The 12,794-nt window shown below is 43.1% G+C and overlaps 1 protein-coding gene across 2 annotated transcripts in view; it reads right to left on the bottom strand.

Moving 5' to 3' along the window:
- The window catches only part of MACROD2 (mono-ADP ribosylhydrolase 2), a 1,465,546-nt gene that overhangs the window by 111,732 nt on the left and 1,341,020 nt on the right, over nt 1-12,794 (bottom strand). For both annotated transcript variants that reach the window (XM_074989373.1, XM_074989374.1), the window contains exon 9: nt 12,573-12,654. In XM_074989373.1, the coding sequence (XP_074845474.1) occupies nt 12,573-12,654 (82 nt within the window). The remainder of the gene's footprint in view (nt 1-12,572; nt 12,655-12,794) is intronic.

The following is a 12,794-nucleotide window of genomic DNA, read 5'->3' as shown; positions in this document are numbered from 1 at the left end:
TAGCCACACACAACTCCATACACTGTGGACTCTCATCTTTCATCTACTTCTTCTGCAGCCCTTTCCGATTCCTTTTTGTCTTTCTCCACTGTTCTCCAGTTTCCTTCTTATCTCTCTCCTCTTTTGTCACTCAGTTCTCCCATCTCTATTTCTTTCTCACGAGTTCCCAGATGTCTTGCCCCTTGTGCTCAGTGTACCCTGGTTTCTAACTTCTCCTTTCACAAGTGTAGATCTTCGTATTGCATATAATCTTTCAATGTGTGGTGAGCATGTTGTGGGATCTGGAGTGAAACATGACAGAAGTCTGAGCACACAATGCTTTGCTTGCTGCCTGTGTACCCATAACAAATTGAAGAACAAAGCGGAGGCAGGAAGTGCTAGTTATACGAGAGGAGGAATGGAGCAAACATGAGTTTGCAATTACATCATCGACGCCGTCATTTAAAAAAATGAATCCCAAAATCTGTCAGTACTGACAGCTATTAGATGCCCTACTGGGTTTATTTACTGTACAAAAATAGGTGTCCTGCTGCAAAAGTCCCTGCCTTTAGGCACTTAACTAGTAGGAACTTCAAGATATGACTGAACTGTTTCTGCTAAGATGATGGAGGATGTGCAGTATAACATCCTCACACCGTCTACACAACATGAAAGCCAAATTGTGTAATTAATCTTTGGGGAGCTCTAAACCTTCCTAGGCTATTACTTGATGCAGATTGACAATGGTGCCAGAATAGTATGCCAGTGAAGTAAAAACAAGCTATCAAAACTATATGGAATAGGTAGACAAAGTGGTGGAATAAGCTGACTCTTCTTTTCACCATCCTGCTCTGTTGCACCTACACTGATGCAGACAACCGTTTGCTGACTGCCCTTTCATAGTTTTACTTCCGTCTTGACAAATGCCATATTTGTATCATTCTTTTCATGCCTTTCTGACTGAGAATCACTACTCCTTGACAGGATGCCATTGCTGCCAGCTGGTTGGAGTCCCCTGTTGGAGCCTAAACTGGAGAAGCTCCTTTCCTAGCCAGTCCACAGAATATAAATTTCCTCTACAACTTGACCAATAAAAGTCAATGTAGTAGTAACATAAGAAAATCTTCACCATTTCCTGAGGTTTAAGGGAGGAAGGGAACATATTGGGGCACTAAATGGATTGGATCCTAGTTATCTGTCTGTCTTTTCCTTCATGAACCCTCTACCTCCTCTATCCACTGAGACAGAGCAGCTGGGTTGACTGTCAGGTAATAGGAAAAAAGCAAACTTCCTTGCTGGAATCCCACTTTGGAACTTTTGGCCAGAAGAGATCAGGCTGAGCCCATGCCTGACTGTTTTCTAATCAAAGTGTAAAACAATTGTTCCTCCAGATTCAATACTCTTAAGGCAATGACAAGTCACATTCGCTTGCTTCCAAGGAAGAGACAGGAGAAACAGGTTTTAGGACTGGGCTTTGGTGTTGATAAATTTGGAGCATTAATTGGATACCATAGTGGCAGGAGCTATTGAAACACTTGCCCAACACCCAACCCCTTCAGAACAAGTTTGTCCAAATTTTGCTGTTGTTTTTTTATGAAGAAATTTCTCCTCAGATGTGCAGTACATCTACACCTCACTGCAGCCTCTATACAGTGTCTCCCCCTGGGTTCCTAGCTTGGTAGCCTCACAACATGGGAGTCACACTGAGGGTGCATCTACACTAGCCGGCTACTTTGAAGTAGCTGGCACAATGTCAAAATAATACACGTCGTGTGTACACGTGCCATGAGCTATTTCGATGTTGAAATCGAGGTTAGGCGGCGAGACGTTGAAATTGCTATTCCTATCCGAAGATGGGAATAGTGCCCTACTTCGACGTTCAACATCGAAGTAGGGCGTGTGTAGACGATCTACATTCTGCTACATCAAAATATCGGGGTCCTCCATGGCAGCCATCAGCTGAGGTGTTGAAAGATGCTCTGTCCAGCCCCTGCAGGGCTCTAGGGTTGCCGCGTGAAGCAGCCCTTAGCCCAGGGCTTCTGGCTGCTGCTGCTGCTGCTGCTGGGGGTCCATGCTGCGTGCACGGGGTCTGCAACCAGTTGTCGGCTCTGTGGATCTTGTTCTGTGCAGGCCGAGTGTGTCTGGGAGGGGCCCTTTAAGTGAGTGGCTTGGGGCTTTGCTGGGCCCTTATTTCAACAGGGAGCGCTTGTGTGTATGGACGCTTCGCATTTCCTTCCAGGGTAGCTCTTTTCGATGTTCCCCGTCGCTACTTCGATGTTGAACGTCAAAGGCACCAGCCCTGGAGAATGTGTAGACGATATGTGTTGAAGTAGCCTATTTCAGTGTTCTTACGTCGAAATGGGCTACTTTGATGTAGTGTGCTAGTGCAGACGTAGGCTGAATGTAAAAATTGTCAGCAACTCTTGAGACATTGAGCAATGGAAATCCTTAGTACCCAATTGCTAAGACATCAGATACTTCTCTTTATGCTACCTCAGAGATGGCTTCTTTTATGTACAGTGTTACTTGATGTGGTGTAGAAGATATTACACTGCAGCAAGAGCCTGGCCTACCCACACAGAATACAGAGTAGCTTCTACTCCCATTGCAAATAAACTGAAGCAAACTATTTCACTCCAATAAAAGCATCAGCAGCCATGCTTGGATTGTGGATTCCATTTTACAGATGCTGACACCAAGAACTGGGTGACTAATGAGTTCAGAATGCATCAGTTTAGAGAGGAAATTGGCTTCCGCTACACAGACCTCTCTTGTCCTCTCCTCCTCCCCGCTCCAAACAATGAAGCGATTGAGTTTCACTTACATGAATACTCACTACAGTTAATTTCAAGCTCTCCTACAGAAATAAAACGTTTGGTGTGAGGTGACATACGGTTTGACGCAACAAGCGGTGAGGTTTCTTAAAAACACTCCACTGTGGTCTGGCACAGAAGCAATTCAATGAGTGAGACAAGAATTTAACCTCAGCCTGTGCAACCAAGATCATTCATGCGTATGAAGCTACTTTTTGTCAGTGAGTGGTGAGCACAGAATATTGTTGAACACAAAACACAAGGCACTTGGAATGTTTTATGGGGGATGGGACACTGCTCGATGCAGCAGAAGGAAAAGACTGGTATAACAGGATGGCAGGCCACAAGGTCTTATCTACATGGGAATGTTACATCAGTTGTAACCTTAGCTTACAGTGCCTTGTATCCCCAGAAAACCTTTTATTTAAAGGGAGGTATTTGGCATCCTTGGTAAGTGATCCCCCTGGGAAGAGGAATAACTGCCCATCACTGAGTTTGTTCTCAGGATTTCTGCTTCTGTCAGTCCTTCAACTGCTATCCTATACTGCATTGCTTCACTCCTGGGTCAGATGTCTATACACCTGTTCTCTCCACAGTGCCAGGGGGCCATCATGACCAAAGGTAACCTCTCCACTGAAGTGCAAGCCCTCAGCCATAAGTGCCCCCTTTGATATGCAGTAGCAGTGAGTTCACACTCTATTATAGCAGCCATGGAAACCACCCCTCCTACACACCATGCTGCTCTAGGGACTGGACTGCACTCTTTGGAGAGATGCATGCCCTTTGCCACCTTGAGAACAGTCACTGATATGCACCAATCTACAGAACACTGTCTGAGCAAATGATGAAAAGGGAACGTTACCAGGCTGTTCCCCATCAAAGCAAAGGAGCGCTGGGAGGAGTACTTGAAGGCACAGGACAACAACAAGACCTCCAGTACTGCTCCTGCTACCTTGCTCATTCCTTGACAAACTGGGCTGCATTTTTGCAGGTGGTGGTTATCTCCCATTATTAAGTTACACATGATAGGTAACGTTATTTAGCATACAAATAATATATTTATCCACTCTATTTACACAGGATGGATAACACACACACACACACACACACACACACATAGATAGATAGATAGATAGATAATGTTTTTCAGCCACCAGTCCTGCTCTCCGTGTTCTGTGATGTAATTTAGCTCTAATTTACCCCCAAAGGTCTTCTAAGAGCTCAGTATGCAGCAGAAATGTTGATAATGGTGCTAGACAACAATGATCACCAGTGGTTCAGTGATATAGCATAAATTGGCCTTCACCATAATCCTGTGCATTCATTTATGCCAAGTATCCCATAACTCTTTGCAGTTGCTGAATTAAGCATTTGATGTAAACAGATAGAAAGGTTATCACAACCCAGATACATTTGGTTCTATGTCTTAGTAAAGTTATGGAAGTTTCTTCACAGACCAAGACCTGGAATACAGGTTGAACTTCTCTAGTCTGGCATTCTTTGGTATGGCTACATTGCTGATCTGGCATAATTTTAGCCACTTGGATGTCCAGTTATCATGGGTATGGCCAAATTTCCTATGGTGCCATAAAGTTTGTTTACAGCCAAACAGCCCTGGATCTCAGTGTTCTATGCTGTCATTTTACCCCTTAATGTCTTCTAAGACCCCAGTAAGCAGGAGAACTGTTGGTAATGCTTCTAGGCAATATTGACCTCCCAGGGCTTAGCAAATTATCTGTTCTGGCAGCAGTCAGGTCTCCAGAGTGTTGGACTAGAGAAGTTCAACGTGTGCTATTCAAAACAAAGATAAGGCAGGAACAAAACAATGAATTAAGGAACTGGAGCAAACTAATGGGTTGGATTTAATGTGAGGTGTAAACAGAGGTGTAACTTGTGAAATCTTCATATAAGAAATACCAACTGATGTGAGTTGTGGCAGCACCCGTAGGCTGTGTCTACTTTGGAGGCTTTTCCCAGCAAAACTGGACTTTTGTCAGGACAAACTGTAAAGCGCCTACATGTAAAATGTACTTTGTTGACAGTTTGTCAACAAAACCCTGCACATTTGCCGGCAGCGTTACAATTCTCTCTGTTCAGGTACAACACCTATCTCAACAGTGTTCTGTCAACAAAACAGCTGTGTAGCTGCTCTGGGGCCCTTGTGTCAACAGAGAGGGCTTCTGGTCCACTGGGCAGCCCTGTTTGCAGAGCTTCCGGTCAGCTATTCTGTCAAGAGAGGGCCAGGCAGTCTGGCTGCTCTCTGTTTACAGAGTGGATCGCTCTTGTGATCTGCTTTTATGTGCAGATGCAATCTGTTGACAGAAATTTTGCTGGGAAATTCCCTCCAACAGTGACTTCCGTCAACACAGGCTTCTTGTGTAGATGTAGCCCTGCTATATACAGTGAATGTCACTGTGCAGCATGAGACAGCTTCCCTGAGGACTGGTATCATATACCTTCCCCATATTATGTTATTATTAGCCTACAGCTAATACACCTGACTGACATTAGTTTTTGGCCTTGTGAACATATTATATAACAAACCAAAGAGTGGTCAAGTAATTAAATATCCAATTAATCAATAACCACCATGATGGGCAGAAAATTAGAAGACTCACTCCATTTACTTGGCTTTTAATGCACTTCCCGCACAGTGTGTGCAAAATGGCACCCAAGCCTGCGATTTAAAGCTATAAATTTTTACTTCCCAACTGTATCATGCCCCACAACCACTGACCACATCTGCTACCTCCAAACCCTGCTTTCCATGTTGCTTCCTGCTCAGTCTCCCTCTGCCCCAGCCCTTGTCAACCTCTTGCTCCTTACTCATGAAGCTGGAAATGAGGATTTTAAAACAAGTCAAACATGCTGCATGGCAGTTCCATTTATAGTAGGAATAGAGGAAAAAAGAAACAGAAGCAATAAAAAAATGGCCTACTGCTTGATAAATGCCCTCATTTTTTAGTTAACTTGAGATTTGAAGAGGTGAGTTGCGAAAAACAGGATTTAGAGACCTTTAAGATGCACATATTTTTAGCCATTATTAGGGATTCATGGCCATTTGAAACAATTACTGAACAATTTTGTTTTTGTGTTACAGGGAACTTTATGCTGATCTCTGGGTATCATAAAAGAAAACTTAAGACAGTGGTAGTGTTCTACTTTGGCATGAACGTTGCAAGGCACTGCCATTCTCTTGGGATTGCACAGTCAGCTACTATTTCTGCACCATCTGTAGCAACAGCATTCTAGTATATAACAGCGCTTCCTATCTTCCTTCCTGTGTTTACTGCAAGCTCCTCTGATGTATGGACAGCCTATGGTCTAGGTGCACATGCAATAACTAATCTTCCCTTGATCAGCCTCCATAAAAACAACCCCTCACTTAAAACCTTATACCCAAAATGCCTACACCCAAACATTCCGCAGATCCCATTCACTTAAAACCACCACAGCCCCCTTCATGCATCCATTCCCAATGTCCCACCAACCAAATCACCTGTATATCAGCATTTTTACAAAGTTCTTATACAAGAGGAACGTAATCTGCAAAACATCCTAGTCTTTCAAAGCAAGCCCCAGTGTGCAAAGAGAAGATTTAAATAGCACTTCAAAACGGTGGGCAAAGCAACAGTTTATTGTGGTGGGAATGTGGACAATCATTTTTGTGCTCTTTCTGATTTTCTTTAGCACCTGCAAGGCCCCTGTCCATGAACACAGGGGTCTTATCAATCACTGAGTGACTCACTAAACTCCAAAGGAGAAAAAAAAAGATAACAGAGGAAATGTTCCAGGACCTTACGAGTGCATCCCACAAGAGGCACAAAAAAGCAGATGTGTAGAAGGATAGTTTCTGTGAGCATCCAGACAGGCTCAAAATGGAGCTTGTGACTCAGAAAAGGAACTTGAGGAAGACAGTGTTAAAGGAAATAGCCATGATGAGCACCATTTGTTACAAAGGTCACCCACAGCATCCCATGCCAGCACTACTCTGCTAATGATAGACAAACCATACTAGCATCACAAAAAAGCAGTCCAGTAGCACTTTAAAGACAAACAAAATAATTCATTAGGTAGCAAGCTTTCATGGCACAGACCCACTTCTTCAGAACATAGTCATACCAGAAGAGACTCAATATTTATGGCACAGAGAACCAAAAATAGTTATCAAGGTTGACAAATCAGAAAAATGGTAATCAAATTAGGCAAATCAGAAGAGAAGAGGGGTGGTAGGAGGGGGGGAAGTCAAAAGTCATATAAAACAAAGTATGTAAAAGAGTTCTTATAATGGGCTAGGTAATTGGCATCCCGGTTCAAACCATGCGTTAATGTGTTGAATTTGAATATAAAAGAGAGCACGGCACTCTCTCTTTGTAGGCAATTCTTAAAGTTCCTTTTCTGTAAAACACAGACTTTCAGGTCATTAACAGAATGGCCCACTCCGTTAAAGTGCTGGTCAACAGGCTTGTGAGTTCAGAGCTTTTTGATGCCTGTTTTGTGTCCATTCATTCTTTGTCGAAGCGTGTTTACCATTTGTATACTAGCACTTCCATTTCAATTAATCAAATGGGCAGGTAATCTTCTCCATCCCTAAATTCTGCAGCCACTGCTGGTCATCGTGATACTGCCCCACTCTCCTGTCCCACTAGGTGAGCTTGCTCAGAAGTAGCTCTCTACTAACCAAGTAAAGCTGCTCCAGACACATGCCCTGCAGAACTAACTGATCCATTTCTTTCCCCTGCTCCTTCCTCCAGCTGTCACTGTACTGCTGCAGGATCTAAAGTTGCTGAGTCAAATCCATCTGTTTGTGCAACTGAATTACTTTGTTTGTCTTAATGACTGTCAGGATCACAGCACTCAAGCAGTATGCGCTCCATGCTGCCTGACACCCGTATGAAGAGGGCACTGGCAAAATTATAGGGTTCCAAGAGAGAAATCGGGGGGTGTTTACTAATTTGAACCCCAGTCTCAGAATTCCTGTAGCTTCAATAGGTTTATGCAATGTTTCCCAGTTGGCATTATGAAAGCATATTTCAGAATAAAAAAAAAATCACTGGATAAAAAACCGAACAAGGATTCTGTTAAGAAAGAACAATGATTTTCAGAAAAAGGGTATAAATATTGGGCCCTTTACGGTAATGTTTATCATGTGGCTGGTTCACTAAAATCAATTATGTAAGAACGACCTGTGTGAACAAGAATTGCCGAGTAGGATTCCTGAGCTGTTAGAAGTCATGTGGCAATATGCTTTATCTGTACATTCTCATGGATGAACTGCTGAGGGAATTTCACAGCGCATCTGGATTGAAAATGTCAGAGCTGTTTTACTCCATAAAAAGAAACAGTTGTTTAAAAAGGAAGCCTTTTCTGTTTCTCTTCCCTTTGAAGTTAAGACGAAGCAAGTGCTCTAGGCACAGAGAAACATCTTCCAACAGCACATTTTTCGATGCTCATCCTATTTTTTTTTCTGCTTACATTTTAGAAGTTTTATCGGCAAAAGAACAAAACAGACCGCAAAAAAAACATTCACAGAAAAAACTGTATTGTTCTGTGTCAGTGACCATGAACCATTATGAGTGGGCTCTTTCAAAGCCTATGTAAACCTCTCTCTAACTTCAGTGGTCTGTGTATCTGGGCCTGACACACTGACTCTGATTCAGAAATGCTGAGATTGTAACAATGAGGATCAAACAACTACATTCATTCACCAGGCTCAGCTATGAATTAGCCATAGATTCAAATTACCAATGAAGTCTCCTTTTCCCCTTACAGATAGTTACACTTTACAAATGATTAGGCTTTTGGCACTCCAATAAGCAGTATTACTCAACTAATTTTTCTGGCATTCCATTTGCAAAATATACTTAATATTATGTCCCAGTAATGGAACTATTTCCCTGTATCTATATTCCACTTATTTAAAAGCACTGAGGTGTAACTCTAGCTTCATATCATTATCACTTGACTAGCTCAAGTAGTTGGGTGTCTGGATTTATTAGTGCAGCAAGTCTAAAGTTAAAAAAAACCCTATTTCTCTAGATAAAATCATGAATGTCTCGCTTTTCTAAGTAACCTGATGCACACATGTTGAAGAAGAAATATTTTTTAGAATTTCTGGACACAACGTTTGCATCTGAAATCTCGACAACTTTTCTCTCAGTTTAAAGAAGTACTCTGGTGAATTATAAGACAGAGAACTTTCAGTTGAAATTCCTGGCAAACCAGGAACACGGCTACTTTAAAAAAAGTCTTTCTCTTTCCTCTGAGAATATGTGGAATATAAAAAAGCCAGTATAGTTTATGAATCCCTCCAGAATATAATCTAAATGTCAGAAAGTTATTGCCAGAGGCAGTGACTGTAGCAAGCTCCCTGCCATGGAACCATATTAACAAATCCATTGCGCGAGAAACAGGTAATCCAGAGAAATGGGGCATCTTTAAAGTCAAGGCATCTACTCAATAATTGTCAGTGTCTTTTTATGTAAATCACAGGGAAGGAAAAGCCGAATGAAGCTAGCTCAAAAAATCATAATTCAGGTAATGGAAGCATCAGTCAGGGCTATTATTTTTTTAAATTAAAATGAATTTAATGCTGGTGAAAGCTGCTGGGTTGATATCATTGGAAAATAAAGTTTTGATTGTATCTACAGGACACATCTGGCATAGGTAATACTATTGCAAGCTTTGGCACATTGTCCTACCATTGCCTCCATCCTGACTGGACGAGAAAGCAGGGCATTTTGCCCAACCATTCAGTCCTTTAAGATCTCTTCTGAGAGCAACAAAAGAGATGCCATTTAGTGGCCATGGATGTCCATCAAATATAGACATTTTCTTTTACACGTTTCCCAAAATCTCAGTACCAGCCTACTCACAAAAAAGGTAATTTAATCAACTTTTGGCAAGGTAGCCAACCACATGGGAAGAGATCTAAGTCTTGATTTTCCACTCCCTTGTACTTTGTGTAATCATTTCCACATCAACAAGGTGAACATAATTTAAAAGGCTCCCAATCTGATTGGGTAGCATTTCACACCTCTGCAAAGATGTAGCTGGGCATCATTTCAGGGACACTTATTTGTGCAAGTTGATACTGAGGGTGAGCTTAGCTCCATGACAAGGGAGGAGACTTGTATTTTATAGCGTGTTTAGTTCCACTGGCTGTTTCATTTGGTTTTATAATTGGTGTCCTCTGAGCTGTGACAGGGTGAACATTCCAGCACTAGGCAAAAAAAAAAAAGGTTAACCCCACAGAATGGGTGGTGAAAATCCCACCACTCAGATCACACTGGACATGAGTCCTTTGCTGGCTCAGTATAAAATGGAGCAGGCCCAGCTCATTCTAGGCTGACTGCTGAGAAGAGAGGACACTCAGCAGAGGTTCCAGGCCAGGAGCTCTTTTAACCACAGATCACAGGAACCTGAGGACTTGAAGAATGGCCCAGGGGTCTGGGAGTCTCAATGGCAGAGCAATCACCACCTCAGGAGCTGTGGTAGGAAGTGGCCCTGAGAAGCAGGGGGAATGATGTCTACTACCCAGACAAGGTCAGCATGTTGTGATGAGATTCCCTGCTGACTGAGTGATGACCACCGTCATGTCCATTAGGGCCCTGGGCTGGGACCTGGTGGAGAGGGAAGGCCTGGGTGCCCCACTGCAGTCACCCTTCACCCCTAGGGATGGTCCACTTTCCTGACACTGGCTACTAGGCCACACCACCCTAACCCTAAGGGCAATCTTACTGACTCCAGCCACTGGGCAGCCTGTCATGTAACATGCCAACAGACCTGTTGGCAGGCCTTAAAGAGCCGCCTGCAGGCCTCAGAGGGCAGGAGTGGGAACTTTAATTCCTGTGGCACAATACAGTTCCCATCCCTGTGTTACAGTCTGTTACAATCCTGGACCCCATAAACATAAACATGAGATAGCCCTATTATCCCCTGACACCTGCGTTTAAATGTGGGTACCAGAGAGACCCATAACTAGCGCAACATTGGCTTCAGCCCAGTGAGAATGTTGGAAGTGTCACCGAGCCAGTATGCGCACACCCAGTAAACAGATGAGGGATAAAATCACTGTAAGCTCCTGCCCCTAGCTGAGTTTTGACCAGGGACTCTCAGCCTCAGAAGCACCCCGGACTTTCCCCCAGCTGGGGCAACATCCACCATGGCCCTGAAGTGAGGCACTTCGGGACCAGAACTCCCTGTGGCAGAAGGGACATAAGCATGCCAAATAGCCTCTTGTCCACACGTATACATTCCTGTTGTATTTGGCTTATTAATGTGTACCTTGTGAATAATTTGCAGTAACTCGGAGTAGCTAAGCTTAATAAAGTATTATTATTCCTAATCAGCTCTGTGTTGAGGCAAATCCCATAAATCCTGTCTGACCTTGCCCTTATGAGTTAACACAGCCCAGCCTGACTCCATGGTTAGTTGAATTGACTCTGGCCACTGGGCTGTGCTGGTTTCAGCCAGAGAACAGTCTGGTAGGCTGTCACTCTAATGGTATTCCATCCTGCCCCACCTGAAGGAAGACAGGGTGTGCATACTGCATGACTGGGGGCTAGAATTCTCAGATACACTCCTCTTTTATTATTGCAGAAAGCAAAATAAATCAATATGGACAACTGTGTTCAGAAGTGCAAGGAAGTGGAGTGTCAGGTCAAATGGAGTTCTACTGTTACAGAGCTGCTGTAGGGTAAGTCAGAACCCAGTTCTTCCTTTGACTAGTTTTTTTAAGGATAACCAGGGAAGCATGCCATGTAGAATCTATGATTCTATTTTCAGACTTTAATCATTCCAACTTGCAGTATGCTCAGGCAGTCCACAAAGTCAGGCTGTGTCAGATTAAGATGGAAGCAAATTCTCTTCCCTTTCTACTCTGAGTGTAGGGCCCAAGGGTTATATCGTTTTGATATCTAAGCTCTGTGAGGAGGGGACATGGCTTGCTCAATATCTGAGCCAGCACCAGAACACAGAGCTCCCAAGACCAAATCTACTCTCCTATACACTTGGCTACTAATAGGAAAACACTGATAAATGAGAAGCTAATTCAGTGTTTGGAGGACACATACAATATGCTCCAGACATAATATATTGCTCAGTGAGTGGACAGCTAAAGTCTGTGCTAGCTGAAATACTTAGGGGGGTCTTCAATGGTGGCCTCAGTTAGAGATCATGGCAATAACTGAATAAAGTGGTGACAGATGTTGTCGACAACAATTAAGAGATCAGGCAGAAAGGTTACAATTTTCATGACACATGCCCAGATAGTCACTGTGGCCAAAAGTGTTTTTCCCACTCCCACTATCTGGGTAGCCAAGAAGCAGCTAGGATCCTTATTAGTCACTGGGACCTGATTTTCATTTCCTTTGTGGCCTACATGTTCTGATCTTTGCCACCCTGAATAGCTCCGTTGAATTCAAAAGTTAAACACATGCATAAGGGCTTGTGTAACTTGACATCAGGCAGGCTCAAACCCAGGACCTCTGGAGCTTCATGCAGGCACCTCTACAGCTTGAGCAAAAGGCCAGCTGGTGCGGGTGCACAGGACATTTAATCTTCCTCTGTGAAGTGGTTTAGCTTTAGGTACAGCTGCCAGGGACAGTTAACCACACATAGGTGGATGGGTTACACTTGTAGGATTGGAGGCTTGATCTGTACTTGACCTTGAAAGTTAACATTTTAATTTCTGTCACGGCACTGCAAGAAGATACCATCTGCTGTCCTTTTTACTGCCCAGTGTATGGAAGCCAGAAGGCACCTAACGACTGCTCATACCTGTGGGGAAATATTCGCTCATTTTCTTCTTGAAAATCTTGTAGTCGACCTCCAAAAAGACACAGAAGATGACACGATCCATCTGTAAAGAAACAAAATTATTCACAGTGAAACTTAAGTAATAATAAATACTAAGAATAATAATTAATAAAAGCATAGAAATGTTTGAACGGACATTTTCTATACCAGGTAAGTAGAAAACCGGTGTGTTTTGTGTTTACT

The sequence above is a fragment of the Carettochelys insculpta genome, chromosome 3 (assembly GCF_033958435.1).
Source record: "Carettochelys insculpta isolate YL-2023 chromosome 3, ASM3395843v1, whole genome shotgun sequence".
NCBI classification, from domain to species: Eukaryota; Metazoa; Chordata; order Testudines; family Carettochelyidae; genus Carettochelys; species Carettochelys insculpta.
This window is presented reverse-complemented; position numbering and strand designations above follow the sequence as displayed.